This window comes from Xiphophorus maculatus, chromosome 14, assembly GCF_002775205.1.
Source record: "Xiphophorus maculatus strain JP 163 A chromosome 14, X_maculatus-5.0-male, whole genome shotgun sequence".
NCBI lineage: Eukaryota > Metazoa > Chordata > Actinopteri > Cyprinodontiformes > Poeciliidae > Xiphophorus > Xiphophorus maculatus.
Genome location: NC_036456.1, coordinates 12,516,213 through 12,531,698, shown reverse-complemented (window position 1 = coordinate 12,531,698; position 15,486 = coordinate 12,516,213). Strand labels below are relative to the sequence as shown.

At 40.6% G+C, this 15,486-nt stretch overlaps 1 protein-coding gene across 3 annotated transcripts; it reads left to right on the top strand.

Annotated features, from left to right (window-relative positions):
- Positions 1 to 783: 783 nt before the first annotated feature.
- Positions 784 to 14,981, top strand: acadvl (acyl-CoA dehydrogenase very long chain). Of its 3 annotated transcripts, none has more exons than XM_005804771.2 (21): positions 784 to 868; positions 1,149 to 1,236; positions 1,336 to 1,405; positions 2,671 to 2,742; positions 2,852 to 2,924; positions 3,012 to 3,076; positions 3,170 to 3,304; positions 3,976 to 4,120; positions 4,262 to 4,391; positions 4,504 to 4,629; positions 5,220 to 5,418; positions 7,421 to 7,525; positions 7,766 to 7,852; positions 8,162 to 8,224; positions 11,151 to 11,252; positions 11,688 to 11,785; positions 12,283 to 12,355; positions 12,689 to 12,761; positions 12,945 to 13,017; positions 13,168 to 13,243; positions 13,812 to 14,981. In XM_005804771.2, exons 2-21 carry the CDS (start codon positions 1,160 to 1,162, stop codon positions 13,947 to 13,949), a joined length of 1,980 nt encoding a protein of 659 aa, XP_005804828.1. In that variant the 5' UTR covers positions 784 to 868; positions 1,149 to 1,159; the 3' UTR covers positions 13,950 to 14,981. The 3 variants fall into 3 exon arrangements, with proteins under 3 accessions (XP_005804828.1, XP_014326393.1, XP_023202103.1); XM_014470907.2 differs by having other exon boundaries at positions 802 to 897; XM_023346335.1 differs by lacking the exon at positions 784 to 868 and having other exon boundaries at positions 907 to 1,236.
- The last annotated feature ends 505 nt before the right edge of the window (positions 14,982 to 15,486 follow it).

The following is a 15,486-nucleotide window of genomic DNA, read 5'->3' as shown; positions in this document are numbered from 1 at the left end:
GCTAGAAACATGTTGACATTTACATAAACTGATATTAAACCACACTAAGGTTTTTATGGTTTAGGTCAGTAAGTGTTACCTAAATTATTTCTATTTGCTAAATGTCAGAATAACAAGAGAGACATTTAATCTTACAATTCAGAAGCTTATACATATGATGCTTAATGTATTCATTACTAGAAATTAACACCATTTGGAAAAACCCAGATAATGTTTTGACTGTTTGACCAAAAGTGAATAAAAACATATAGAAAAAAAATCCCAAGTGAGGGTTTTAGGATTTACACAAGAGTTTAATTATTAAAATACATTCTGGCACCATAGAAGCGAGACAACACATTTAGGTAAATTAAAACTCTCACGTGTATAAATTTTTATTCGTTCAAGAAAATCCCTCCCAACAAGGACAATTTGGGGCAAAAAAGAAATGCACTTAAAAAAAGAGTGACTCACGTCAGCAGATTTATAGAGTTGCATTCACTGACTGTCTATGTTCAGAGAAAAGAAAGATCAGTGGGCAGATGTTAATACAGGAGAGTGATTTAGTAATGCTTGTAATTTACCAAACCAATAGGAACTAAACACAATATTTTTTTGTTGAGTGACTCAAATAATGCAACTTGTTTGCCTAAGAATATGAAGAGGTGTACCGTGTAACTGTTGTTTTGTATTTGTGAAAGACTGAATTGAAGTTCACCAACACGATGAACAAATTGTTTTGCAGCAAACATACCTACCGTACAGGAAGGACCTTTATACGACTGCCCAGCAGGGGGCGCTAACGCCATCTAACAGGTGGACAGTCGGCGCTTCAAAAGCCTCAGAAGAAGAAAGAATAGCAGCAGCTGTAACAACGGAAGGAAATCAGGTTCGGTGGCTATTCGGCTCTTTTTCTCGGTGAGAAGAGAAAGTTCCACCGCTTATTAACTCGGGTCTGGCATTTACGGTGTTTCTGGCGTGGTTCACAGACAAAACTAGACGGTTTACGTGCATTTATCGGATGTTGAGCGAGGACGAGTTAAAACTGTAATAGTTACAAAAACACTTGCCGTTAGCGGCGGGTCTTCACCTTGTTTGCGCCTTTATTTAAGCTTAAACTTCACTGCCTTTGACGATGGGCTGTTGTTAAATGCTGCTGTTTATTTCAGAACGAAAATAAATGATGCTGCTTCGTAAGGTGAGCCAGTCTTCCGCGGTGTGCGGATGCCTTCTCAGGAATCCTGCCGTGCTGTCGGGGTGAGGAAAAGCCGCAGACCTTTGTAAAAATCTCCTGATTTCTGTCTGAAATGACCACCAAGTCTAAAACACGGTTTTATCTTCGCTCCCTTCATTCAGAGGTCAGCGCCAACCTGCGATAATACTCGCCGTACCAAACGGTCGGCTCTACGTCAGTCAAGCTGCTCAGGTATGTTTAATATTGTATACTGTGTTTGTTAATTAATTTGATCGGGTGTAATTACTTGATAAAGTCTGCTTGTTTTGTGGATACTTTATGAGCTATAAAGTATGCATGATATAACGCCCTCTATGTGGAAGTGGGGGAAAGTTCACTGGTCACATGACTGATTTATTAAAGGTGACACCCCGCAGTTATCTAGGCAAAAGTTCACAACATGACACTCTTATGTTACGTAATGTCATCTAGACCTCTGCTTATCTGTCCTGGTCTTAATATTTTCCATCTGCATATTAATTTTGGTGGCCCTGATCCGTTTATTAGCTGTGTTGGTGGTGCATTGTCCCACAATTTTATGCATTTAAGTATTCATATTTGTCATATTTTTAATCAGAGTTCCTGGGCGTTAATGTTCTTTTTGTTACTTTGAATTAATTTAACATGATATCCACATTTTAGGAATGGGAACTGTTGGAAACGGTTATAAAAATAAGTATTCATATTGTGGTGATGACGGTAAACTAGTTGAAGGTCTAAACTTTAAAAACTGATAGTAGTTCGGATCTTTGCCATTTGACTTGTTGTCAGTAGTGGTCACTCACCCCTCCAGATCATTCAGTTAAGTTGTTCCAATAACGCCTGCGTATAAATCCAAGCAGAGGTGAGTAGTTTTTACTTGTATTATCAGTAATAATACACGTACAAAGTACTCCGTACTTCTTGAGTAACTGATCATAACATCTGATTTAATATTTTAAAATGTTATCAAAGATAATGTAAAGTTATGTGCAAGTTTTGATATTTTAAAGGTCTAATGAGGAAAAAATACAAAGGACATACTTGCAAAATATCAAATTGAGCAGGCAGAAGAAACAGTTTTCCAAATCAAAATTTTTTCAACATAAAACTTTTCAGGGTAAAGTTGGAACAGTGTTCTAATCTTAACCCTGTTACAGCAGGGTAAAGTACTTCCAGTGACGATAACTATTTAATTTTATTGGTTGTTGTGAACATCAGACATTGCATATCTAAAGCGATGCATCCCAACGATCACAACAATGACTTGAGTCCAAACCGGTGACCTTTAAACACTTTCGGTCTGGTTTCCTTCGGCTCTCGTCAGCCAACCGAACACACCTCTCCTCCTGCTGACCTGTGTGTCCAGTTGGCTGCTTGAGGACATGTCAAACATTTTCTAATTATAGTGTGACCGACTTTTTAAGGCTTTTGTTGTTTGTTGATGAAGCTTAAAATTCTCTGCTGCTCTTCCTCAGGCCGTGTTGGAGAAACCTGCAGCGGTCAGCAGTGATGCTGCTGTTAAAGTGGAGAATAAGGCCGTCGCTCCTGTAGGCTTCCTTTTTCTCTGCTTTTTATCACCACAGTAAGAAACAGAAAACAGAATTTAAATCAAATTTATTTGAGTTTTTTTTTGGTCTTGTCTAATTTTTTCCTCAGGAATCCAAATCATTTGCCGTCAACATGTTCAAAGGACAAATTGCAACAGCTCAAGTGTTCCCCTTCCCCAAAGGTAAGCTCCAAACATTCCTCATGTTTGATTAGATTTGTTGGTTTTTAATTTGGGAAACAATTAGGTGTAGCTATGTTTGTGTGTTAGCTCTGAACGAGGAGCAAGAGCAGTTCCTCCAGGAGCTCGTTGGCCCAGTCAGCAAGTTTTTTGAGGTAATTTAAAACCTTAAAGAATGTATTCTTTTACCTTCAGCCTCACAACCTGTTTAATACTCATCAGGCTCATTCATGCTTCCTGTCTTCCAGGAAGTGAACGATCCTGCTAAGAACGACGCTCTGGAGAAGGTGGAGGATAAGACCATGGAGGGTCTGAAGGAGATGGGGGCCTTCGGCCTGCAGGTTCCGGCTGACCTGGGGGGCCTCGGCCTCTCAAACACCCAGGTACAGCCGCTTGATTCGATTCACTTTTATATTAAGTATCTGCTAATCTGACGTGTTCAGAACTGAGCAAAAGTCTCAATTTAAAACGTAAAACTTTCCAGTTTTCCATGTTTATGGAAAATTAGTAAGAAATATCAGTTTGCAATTAAATAATACAACAGACAGAATAAAAAAATATTTGTTGCTCAATGTGGGTCATTTTACTGTTGGGACTGTGTGCAAATATTGCGTGAAAACCCAGAGATACTACAGGAACTCTTATTTTACCAGCTTTATATTTAAAAATAATAATCATTTCACATCAAGAGCCAATATGGCGGGTCTTAAAAGCCGCAGGTTTCCAGACCCTGTGATAATCTATATATCATAATCATTCAGTCTATTATTATCTATAATATTAATAGATAATAATAGACTGATTTATTACTAATCGATTTAGTAATCAATTACTAAAATAATCATTAGTTGCAGCCCTATTTCATAGTGTAATTTTGATATCTAATAATTGATGGCAATTAGAGAGAAAAATTTCAAGAAAAGAAAAACACAGAGAATTTAGTCGAACAAAATTCTGCTTAGATGCAAATAAGAGAGGGAAATTGGTGGTTTAAAACATTTGCACCGTTCTGTGTAGGCTGTACGTCTAACGTGATGGTTGCGTTTCCTTCCAGTACGCTCGCCTGGTTGAGATCGTCGGCGGTAACGATCTGGGAGTCGGCATCACACTGGGAGCTCACCAGTCGATCGGCTTTAAGGGAATTCTGCTGTTTGGAAACAAAGCCCAGAAGGAGAAGTACCTGCCCAAACTCGCCACAGGTGATCAGAATCTGGACAGACTTCTGGATCAAAACCAGAGCCAAAAATACAGCAGTTCTGCAGACAACAAATATCTTGAAAAGACGACCTGCATCTTCTCTTCATTTTAATAAATTTTTCTCTGACCGTGTCTCCATGCAGGTGAGCACATTGCCGCATTCTGCCTGACTGAACCCGCCAGCGGCTCCGACGCCGCCTCCATCAAGACCACCGCTCTCGTCTCCTCCTGCGGAAAGTTCTACACTCTGAATGGCAGCAAGATCTGGATCAGGTGTGGACTCATCGTAGGACAGGCTGTCGCCATAAGAGGGCAGCACCACATTAGACACAGGAAGGGCTTTAAGTGCTGCTGTCCTCATATATGTTTTATATCTTCTGTTCAGCAATGGAGGTTTGGCTGAGATCTTCACCGTTTTTGCCAAGACTCCCATGAAGGATCCTAAAACTGGAGAGATGAAGGACAAGATCACAGCTTTCATTGTGGAGAGGAGCTTTGGAGGAGTCACACAGTGAGCACTTTTCTTTTCCCCCTTAACTTTAAGAACAGGACTTAATCTTGAATAGTCTGGACTTTAATGTCATCATTTTAAAAATCTGGAGAAGTATTGAAGTATTTCACTTTGGGAAATAATCAAATAGTCATTGGTACCAGCAGATGGTGGAGGATCGTTCGTTTCTGCTGTTGCTCTTCCAGCAACAGCAGAAAACAGGAGGGATGACAGCAAAGTCATCAACGTGATGCAATCACATGGCTTTGAAATGACATTTGTTGTGAATTGACGCTATATAAATAAACTGAACTGTTTTTAATCCAAGATAATTGAGACCAGACTTTTATAAATAATGTAGATAGTAATTGATGTAAGTTTGTTCAGATGCCAATAAAATGGTAGAACGATCCTTTACCTCAATGCCGAACAAGAACACAGCTGGCCTTCTGTTTTATGATTTATAGAGTTAATAAAAAGGAAAATACTCAAACTGGGTAAATGTTTTGTACTTCTATAAAGTCACAAAAGTCACACAAAATCTGTCTAGTAAGTAGATATAATAGGAAGTCTGTCTAAAGCGGCTCCTGTCTTTATTCTTCCACCCGCAGTGGCCCCCCAGAGAAGAAAATGGGCATCAAGGCGTCCAACACGGCCGAGGTTTACTTCGAAGACGTTCGCGTGCCGGCCGAGTGCGTTCTGGGCGAAGTGGGCGGCGGCTTCAAAGTGGCCATGAACATCTTGAACAACGGTCGCTTCGGGATGGCGGCCGCCCTCTCGGGCACCATGAAAAGCGTCATGGCCAAAGCTGTGAGTCTGCCGGCGTCCCCTTTGAACATGCTGTGGACAGGAAGTTGCGTGCAGGGCGTGCAGCAGCAGAGCTCTACAGCTTTCACACATAGCTCACTTCTCATACAGGCCGTCAGGTTTCCCATCCGTCGCTTTGAGTCGTGTCCGTATTGTCTCTTTACACCCCTCGTTTGTTTCAGTCTTTCTTTTCTTTCTTTGTGGGTGGCTGGGAAATTCCCCAGCTCGTGCTTCACCGCAGCCTGCTTTCTGCTGAAGTGGCAGTCGGGCGCTTGAGATTCAAATTGGCTGGTGGTGTGAGAGCATGTTTCCTTTGAACACTTGGAGCCTCTGCGCTTTAGTCAGATTTGCTTTGCATTTAGGGAAACATTTATTGTTAATGTGTAGAAAATCCTTAACCTCAAGCAATCCAGTTACATTATTGCGTGAGTCAGTAGTGATGGTTGTTCTGAAGACACTTGAGTCAATCCACAACAGATTTGCATGATCAAGAGAAAATCTCAACCAACTGCTCTCTTATGTAATATTACTCATACGATATTAGGAGATGGAACGGGCTGCACTGTGTTGATGTGGAGGGTCATTTTGTTTATTGTGTAAAACACTAAACGTGTAGAAGCAAAGCGTTAATGTCAGATATAAGTCAAGTTTTCATGTTGAATTAGCTTTTCTGAACCTAAAGTTTATGATAATAGTGATAATCCAATAATTGGTAAGCAAAAAAGCAGCATTTTTTTCAACTATTGGTGTAACAAGACAAACGATATGTGAGCAATGCAAGTTGTTCAGATGCTGAAGGAGGCAAAAAGCGTTGCTATAACGACCGCTGGCTGAATGTCTAGCATCACATTAAGCTACATCACAATCACAATGCAGGTTATCAATACTAACTGGGAAATGGGAAATGCTGTTGAATTTGTCTTGAGAAATATTAAAATGTTGCCACGTCTTGTTCTCATGAACCAAAAATCATGTCTCGTCTTGTGAGTTTCAGGTGTCGTCATGTTGAATATTCATGTGTTCATTGGTTTATGAACCCTGAAGAAGGAGCAATATCAAAAAGTTTTTAACTAAATTGCAAATGTATTATTTCAGTGATGTTCTGTAGCGCTGTGGCAGAAAACACTCCTACTGGTTTCATCGGGTTTTTGTGGAAAACATAAATCAGCGTGGCAGTGAGGCCTGGAGGAGTTTGGAAAAGAGGATGCGGATGGATGATTTGTTATATCATCCATCCATCTATCTGTCCGTTCATTCGTCTGTCATCTACCCAGCGTTAGCTAGCTAACCTGTAGCTGGGTTCCACACTAACTGACTAGATGTTTAGATGTGTTGGATTTTTGTCATTTCTTGTTCAGATCGACAGTATTGTGAACATTTTATAAATCTGTCATTTGCTGAAAATATACAGGAAGTCTATTCTAATGTCTTCTGCTTTGCATTCTATTAGTTTTATGTCTAGGATGTGTATCAGTAAGACGATGTATATCGAAATGGTTAAATGGGAGACAACTAGGTCTGAACAGTGTGATTCCTTCCAGTTAGGTAAACACAATACAACTGTTAGAGTCCAGTTGCTGCTGCTGCTGGAAATGAAGTTGTATTATAGCTATGTGTTCTCCCTGCAGTATCGCTCATGATGCTCTCAACATGTGGTTTTTAGTTTTATGCACAGCTCACAACATTTTTGTTTTCAAGCAGAACCTCCTGTAGGCTCTTTTAATTCACCTTAAAATGTATTTTAAGCTCCGAGTACCATTTAATGTTCCTATTGACGAGGCCTGAAGGAAGTTTAGTCGCACCCGCTTTAACTTCGAGGGGTTTTGTGGTTTTTGCCACTCCGGCCAGAAGCATTTAAACTTCCTCTCTTTTGCAGCAAAAACTAGAAGTGGAAACCTACCGTTTTAAGATGTTACATCATCTTAAACTTTGCATACCTTATTTGGGATGTCTGTAGAAATGAATCGCGCTTCACATTTTTCCTCCTCGTCTTTCTCTTCATCAGATCGATCATGCAGCCAACAGAACCCAGTTTGGGAACAAGATCCACACCTACGGAGCCATCCAGGAAAAGGTGGCCCACATGACCATGCTGCAGTACGTGACCGAGGTCAGACCATCCGAAAACGAATGTTTCCTACGCTCTGCTGCAGCTGAGTTACTTCGATACACTGAGCCATCTCAGTAAAAAGCTGTCCTAAACAATGATTCGTGATGGAAGTTTCATAACTTATTTTATTTAAACTCAATTTTCTTGAAAGTTGTAAAACAGTCTGATGCCCTGATGGCTGGTTCTGCATTTGAATCAAGCAGTTCATAGTTTTTGGGTTTTTTTTCTATCTGCTTGCAGTCGATGGCCTACATGGTCAGCGGGAACATGGACAGCGGCGCCACAGACTTCCAGATAGAAGCTGCCATCAGCAAGATCTTCGCCTCTGTAAGAACTCAGAAATGAGTCTGAAAACGGACATCCTTCAGTCTAGCAGATTACTGTTGTGATTGATGCTATTTTTATCGACTTCTACTCAGGGAGGCTCATGCAAACCTTCATATTTAAGGACTTGAGTGTCGATGCAAACACTCAAGAATGTATATTACTTCTTGCACAATATTCATGTTCCTCATCCTGCTGAAGAGTGGAGGGGAAGTGAGATTCTTGAGGGTTGTTGATCTAATTGTGGAATTGGAAGTTTTTGTGGCTGATTTGTGTTTTTTTTTGTTTGTTTGTTTGTTTTCACTTTAACAGGAAGCTGCTTGGACCGTGACAGATGAGAGTATTCAGGTCATGGGAGGGATGGGTTTTATGAAGGTGAGTGTGCGGTCCACATCCTGTCAAGTTCAACCTGAAGTCGCAAGTAAAAACTTGTTTCTGTTTACTGAGCAAGCAGTTATAATGGTTTCGTAGCCTGAACCGGCAGGTATTCCCTCCCCTTGCGAAACCTCCAAAACCCCACCCTGTGTGCTCTTCCCATCTGCTTTTAAAAAAAAAAAAAAAATTTATTTATTTATTTTTTGCTTTTTTTGTTTCTTCCTTTGTGTATATTGTGTCAAGTTTTATTTGGCACAGAGGGGCCGAGATTCAGATAAAAATGTTGCATGATGCGTCGTGCGTGGAGTCAAATAAAAACTCCACCCACGACGTGGATGGAGTGGCTCTCTGGTGAAAAATATTCCAGACCAACAACTTTTGCATAGTGATTCATCTGTTGGAGAATCTTTCTAAGAAACTTTGCCCTCATTAATTTAGTTAACGTGACGTTTAGCTTTGGAGTAACAAGGTATAATGCCTATTTTCTACTATAGCACCACCTACAGGTGAATGTAGCTTAATGCAGTTTTTTTTGGACTATAAACCGCTACTTTTTCCCCACACTTTGAATCATGTGGCTAATAATCCGGTGCGGCTCGTCTGTGGATTTTTCTTCAACCGCCAGGGGGCTCTTTAGTAGGAAGTGAATCATTGGAAGTCAAAATGGAAATCAAAGAAGAAAGTGCTGATTTTCATTTAGAACAAGCACATGCTAGCAGCAGGCACGACGGAGAAATGTTTCCAAACTCAGACCCCCTCATCATGGAAGCCACGCGAAGAAGTTCACATGATGCCCCTTTTAAATCGAAGGGGCATCATGTCGATCTGGCGGTACAGATCGATAGCCGCTGTACGTAAGCTCGGCGTGAACGAATCCATTGTTCGGCGTTGGAGACTCGGGGTTTTCCACAAAGACGCAGCCCTCTTTTTTTCCCCCCAGATGCTGAGAGTCCCTGAAACGCCTCATGAGCTCATTATAATACCTATGGAGATGCTGTAACTTTCAAATCAAAATTCCCCTGAGAACTAGTTTACAGCAGTCATCATTCTTTTCTGTGGTTCATCAGGGCTATCCCCGGGGTTAGTAAATACGATCTGAGTCAATATTAGGAAGATGGGTGGATCAGTAAAATGGCGCTTAACTTCCCCAGCTGACAATAGCAAGCTTGTAGAATGTAGAGCGGGAGTTAATGGCCATAAATTGGCCAACAACTGCTGGACGGTTCCCCGGCAAAACACGCTGGCGTTTTCACTTCCACTTCTTCTAAATGTTGGGATTCTATAAACTTTGCTGATGTGCTGCTGTGTGTAAATAAGGGGAAGGAAGTCAAATCAGGCACCACCACAATGGGAATTATAGCACTGTTTTTTCCTGCTTCATATGCATCACACTGTGTTCACATAACCTTATGTCAGCTTTCTTGGTTTATGGTTACACTCAAAAGTAGCTCAGGTGTTTTTAATTAGCATCTTATTTACACTTTAGCCATGTTTATTTTAGCACCTGAAGTTGCTGTTGCAATTTATTTATTTTTCCTTTTGTAGCTTACAAAACCTTTTCAAGAGAGACAGCCGCTTGCTAGCTGAAGATCTGTGGGCGAAGTGAAACTCTGTAAACATTTATGTTGCGGTGCTTAAAATAAACCCGACTTTGCAGTAGGGGGGGAGGTGGTGTTGGCTGAAGCGAATTCTGAAACCGTGGAAGGTTAGCCTCGAGATGGAACAACACCTACAGCTGTGCACTGACTGCAGGGGTGGACCTTGTTACTGTTCTGCAGGTTTCTACATTAATTAGAGCAAAGAAACCAGCTCAAGTTAAGTCCATTTTTGCTGAAATCTGATGGGAATTCAGCAAAATGGAGTCTGAAATCTCAAAGGGTGAAGCTCAGTAATGTCGAATATGATAGAAAAGTTGAATTGAAAAACTGAAACTTTTTACATATTGTAGACTTGTCTTTCCTAATTGACACCCAAATTTCAGCTTTTCAGAAAATTAGAACATCACATCAGACAGCTGATGTCAAATATGATACAGAAAATTGAGTGGAAGGAAAAGATGTAGTAGGGAAGGATTCCCAAAACATTGAGCTTGACTTGAGTCAGAAACGTATTCTGGACATATAATGTGTCCTAAACCAGAGATGAGTCTCTGAGACGGGATAAGGAAACGGACTGGACTGTTGCTGAGTCCTCTTCTCAATAGAATGCAATTTTTGCGTTTCATTTTGAACACAACATCCCAGAACCTTTTTAAAGTCCTAATGCAATGTTTTCATGTTCTGAGAAACTGATTGGGGGTTGTTGTTAGTTAAATGAGACAAATTAAGAGTTATAAATTCTTAAAATATGTAATTCCCTTTAATAATTTCAACATCGAGTTAAACAATCTCTTTGGCGACATTCTAATCTCAAAGCGGTTTTAATGTAAGTCCTCTTTGATTATCAACATAATAAATAAGTGAAACTAGATGCTGTCTTACAAATGTTTTTTTTTCTTCATATTTCTGCACATGTTGTGCAATTTGACTCGGGGTTTCACTTCAGCAAAGTGAGAGAAACTTCTCAATTTGTCTCTGTTTAGTTTCTCTGCTGCTTAAAACTCCAGAAGCCTTTAAAGGAAGAGACTCTGTTCCTCTTTGCTGTTTTTCAACACACTGTTTTTGGTTGTTACAACTTGCCCCTCTCCCATACATTACATGTTATCATAAAACACAAAACTTTGAACGAACATTAAATTGAAGAACTTTGCGATAAGTTCAGAACAGCCCACTCTGCGCATTCCTGCTGCAAATCAAGCTGATATCATTCCTCTAAAAGCTTCTATGAGGGTTATAATTTACCTTATTGTTTTTGCTCATTAATATTGACTGAACTGAACTGACTTGGCGCAAACTGAAGGCACCGGTGTGTTCACATGCTCCTGCAGGACTCCGGAGTGGAGCGGGTGATGAGGGATCTGAGGATTTTCCGAATCTTTGAGGGAACCAACGACATCCTGAGGCTCTTCGTGGCTCTCAATGGCTTCCAGGTACCGTGAGAACTTTCACAGAATGAGTTCAGTAGCTTTTATTGCGGTTTTTGAGTTATCTATGAGTATGGCTCAGAAACATACAGCAGAGGAAGTCTGGTTTTTTTTTTTCTCTCTCTCTCTTTTTTTTTTTTTCTGCTTACTCTTTGGAAACCGTTCTTCCTCAATGCTTTTCCGGGCGCTGCAGCTTCTGGTTGTTTTTGAAATGTTAAGCAACTCCTCCCTGCCCCCATACGTTTCTCTGTGTGCGAGCATCAGATACGCTCTCTGTTTGAACCGCTACAGATCCTTACGGGTGGAAGGACAGTTATACCTGGTTTATTTACAAATAAAAATGATTAAAAAAAAAAAATCAGCTAAATCTGGTAGTACAGAACTGAAAGTTCCCAGAAACAATCTGACCTGTGTGTACTGTTTGTGTTTGCGGCCCTGCAGAACGCCGGGAACCAGCTGAAGAGCTTACAGAAGGCCCTGAAGAACCCCTTAGGCAACGCCGGGCTGCTAGCAGGAGAAATCACAAAGAGAGCCAAAAGGTTGCAGCACATTTTGCACCGCGTGTCTCCGTTTCTGCTTCTGGAGCTTCTGGTGGCAGCAATAAAAGCTGCTGCTGTTGATGCTGTGAGATAAGGATACCTTTAACTCGGCACAAAGCGCTTTCTATGCTCTAATTTCCCTTGCTCGTGCCAACTATTACTTGGAGCGCAGTCAGTTTTATCTAGAAACGATCTAAAAGACGTAGCCTATTTATTTAAGAACCACACCTTTACCAAGAAAACCAACAGGCTGAAGACTTTTTCATTTCTTTTCTATTTATGACAAACAGAAAACTTGCCATCCTGAGTTTATTTCATTTATTTTGTTCAACATAATTTTCTGTTTCTGCTGTATCTGAAGTGATAAATCGTCTCTTTCACACATTTAATTGCACTTACTCACCAGACAGACAGAACAACGATCACTTTAGCACATTTTGGGGGATCTGCACCAGAAGAGTTGTTTTAATGTTGTTGTTTTTTTGTTCTGTTTGTAGAAAGGCAGGTCTGAGTACAGGTCTGACTCTGCAGGGAAGCATCCACCCTAACCTGGCACAAAGTGGAGACCTGGTAAGTGTAGCAGGTTGTTGTTGTGTTTTTTTTTTTTTTTCCTGTGCATGTTTTTGATCATTATTCAATCATGTCCTATTTTCAGTTTTCTAATAGTGGATACTAGATTCTTACTGAAGATCTGTGGCTATTTTAAACTCTCTAAGCATCACACGTCCTCCACCCAGTGTGTTGGTTTTTTCCAAAAGCAGAGGTGGTTCTATAGACGGGACAGGAAATCAAAGGCCACTTATTAAACGCTCAATTTCTGATCTTGTTCATAATCTTTAGCCACCACAGCCGACACCGTCACGTCTTCCTCTGAGTGTTTGTTTCTGTTCGCCCTCTGTACAGACGGTGAAGGCCATCGAGCAGTTTGGCGCCGTCATCGAGGAGCTGTTGGTCAAACACGGCAAGAAGATCATCGGTGAGTGAGACGGTCGGTCGTAGACATGAATGTTTACCTGGCAGCTGGTTTCAGATTAGCTTCAGGATTATTTCCATGTGATTACAGGATATAAACATTCATAGAAGGGGGTTGAAGCCTTTTATTGCCTCCTTATTTGCTTTTAATATTAAAATGAGATGTGTTTTTGTTTTGTTTTTTCAGACGAACAGTTTGTTTTGAAGAGAGTCGCCGACTGCGCCATCGACCTCTACGCCATGGTGGTCGTCCTGTCCAGGTCTGCAAACGTCCTCTCTTTGTCTCCTGTCTTCGATTGTCCCAGTTGCATATTTGAACTCCCACTGAGCGACTCTCGGCTCCTCCTACTTGACATAGAAACTCCCACTCAGTCTGAATGCGGATGTTTCGTTTGTCCCGCTCTCTGCAGGGCTTCCCGCTCTCTGAGTCAGGGCCAACCTTCAGCTCAGCACGAGAAGATGCTGTGTGACACCTGGTGTATGGAGGTAAGGTCATCAGCACGGAGACACAAAACGGGTTCAGGATGTGGATCGGATTTGAATAAGAAAAAGTTGAAACGTGGGAAATCCTGAATCGACCAATAGCAGGGCCTTATAACCTCTGGTTCTCTAAATTTACATGGATCTAATAAATTCCTATTGGCTTTTTTATATTATTATTATTTTTTGGATGAATTGTACTTCATTTTTAGATTTTTTTTTTGTCTTCAAATTCCTATTTTATGATTTAGTCAAACTTAAGAAAAAGAAACAGTGGAAAAAGATTGAACAACTGATTTTGGTTCTATTTTCTAGTTTAAAATACATTTTTGTTTCTTATTACTAACCTTGACATGAAGGAATTTTTACATCTGATACCATTGAGCGGTCCCAGTGGTTTGTATAAGAATGTAGTTGATTAAATATTGCTAAAACAGTAATTCGGCATGATATGCTGAATCCAAGCCAAGTGGCATTTCTTTGAGCTTCAATTACAAGGCTACATTGTGAAGTTAACTTTAGTCCTTTTAATGTAAAATAATAATCAGTTGAATATGACCGCTTCATCCTCCAGGCTCATGACCGGGTCATGCAGGACATTAAGCTGCTGCGCTCCGGTCAGTCCAAACAGCTGTTCAACAACCTGCGGTCCATCTCTGCTGCGGTGGTGGAGAACGGCGGCCCGGTGCCTTCTCACCCCCTGGGTTTCTAAAGTCCCACTCTCTCTCTCTCTCTCTCTCACCCGCATCTCTGTATTTAGTTATAAGGGTTTTTTTTTTCTCTCCAACTTTTCTGGATTTCTAAATCCGATCTTGAATGCCAAGTCCAGCCAGAATTGACCCATTTTAATAATACATCTATTTCAGTCACATCACTATTATTTATTTATTTTTGGTCAGACTAACAATTAAGCCTTGAAAATCTTGACTCGTTTCTCGCTTTTTGAACTTGGAGTGTGAATCTTCTACAAGAGATTCTTCCTCCCGGTGTGTGTCTGACGGTTGAATATGTGCGGGGAGCTTGTAAATAGACTGTAGATGACCGATCAATAATTCGCAGCTAAAGTACGAATATATGCAGTTTTTGCTTTAACAATAATACAACACAATGTGACTCAGATGGTAACTCAGTCAACAGGAACGTCTGTAAAATAAAAAGCAGTTTAGGGTCTAAACTAAGGTTTTTGGGGTTTTTTTGAAACGCATATTCTTTCGTTTTTCTTTCTATTTTTTTAATGTACTATAGTCTAAATTTTGTTTAATGTATTTAAGAATGTGCTTTGTATGTACTAAAAAGGCCTTTCTGCATGTTAAGCTCTTATAAACACAATATCAGATTAAAACTTTTGCCTTAGATTCTGATTGAAGTTCCTGCTGTGCCGTGACTCGACTGAAAACTCATCAATGCAGCTGCCAGTTTTCAATCCTCTACTGTAAAGGTGGAACATGTAGTCATCTGCATATTTAATTTTAGAGTAAAAGTGCATACTTATTTGGGAAGCCTGTGGGTTTATCATATGTATAATTACGTGCTAATATTTAGATTGAGTGTATCAGCTGTTAGACTTGATCACATTGGAGGGGTTCCACATGATTAAAACTGCTCACAATATTCCACGCTCTTTTTGTGACATGCTATTTAGATTAATCTAAAAGTTTGTTTATCCATAAACTTATCTGCCTCATCAAAATATGTGTGGACCTCGGTGCACTTGCAAACATGTCATTAAACACGCATCTGCTGAGCTTTGACTTAGTGTCTTTTCTTGCACACCCGTTCGGCTTTAGCAGCGTTTTTGTCTGAGCGTTGAAAACACACTTCCTCTCCGTACCAAACTACCCGCCTGCCTCTTGGTTTCATTTCTGCAGCGCACCTCTTCTAAGGAAAAAGGCGCTCTGCAGGAATGCCCGTAAGTCCAGCGCCAAGAGTGCGTACACAGGTTGTGCTTTGAAGTGCGAGACTCGGATCGGACGTGGCGGTACTAGTGTCTCACAAGACAATGCGGCATCCAATGAGCAGAATTCCCCTGCCGTGTGCTGCCGTCGCCGTGAAACTCAACTGTCAACTCAGGCAGTGCAATCCCCTACCGTGGTAAACCCCAGGCAATAGATGTGCAATTTGAAGCAAATGTCAGCAATTGTTTGGAAAGATTTGTTGAACAAAGCAACTTTTCTCTTTGCTGCCAAGAAATAATCGGGAAAAAATATATATATCGCTGTTCCTTTAAAAAACAACAACTTTGAAATCAT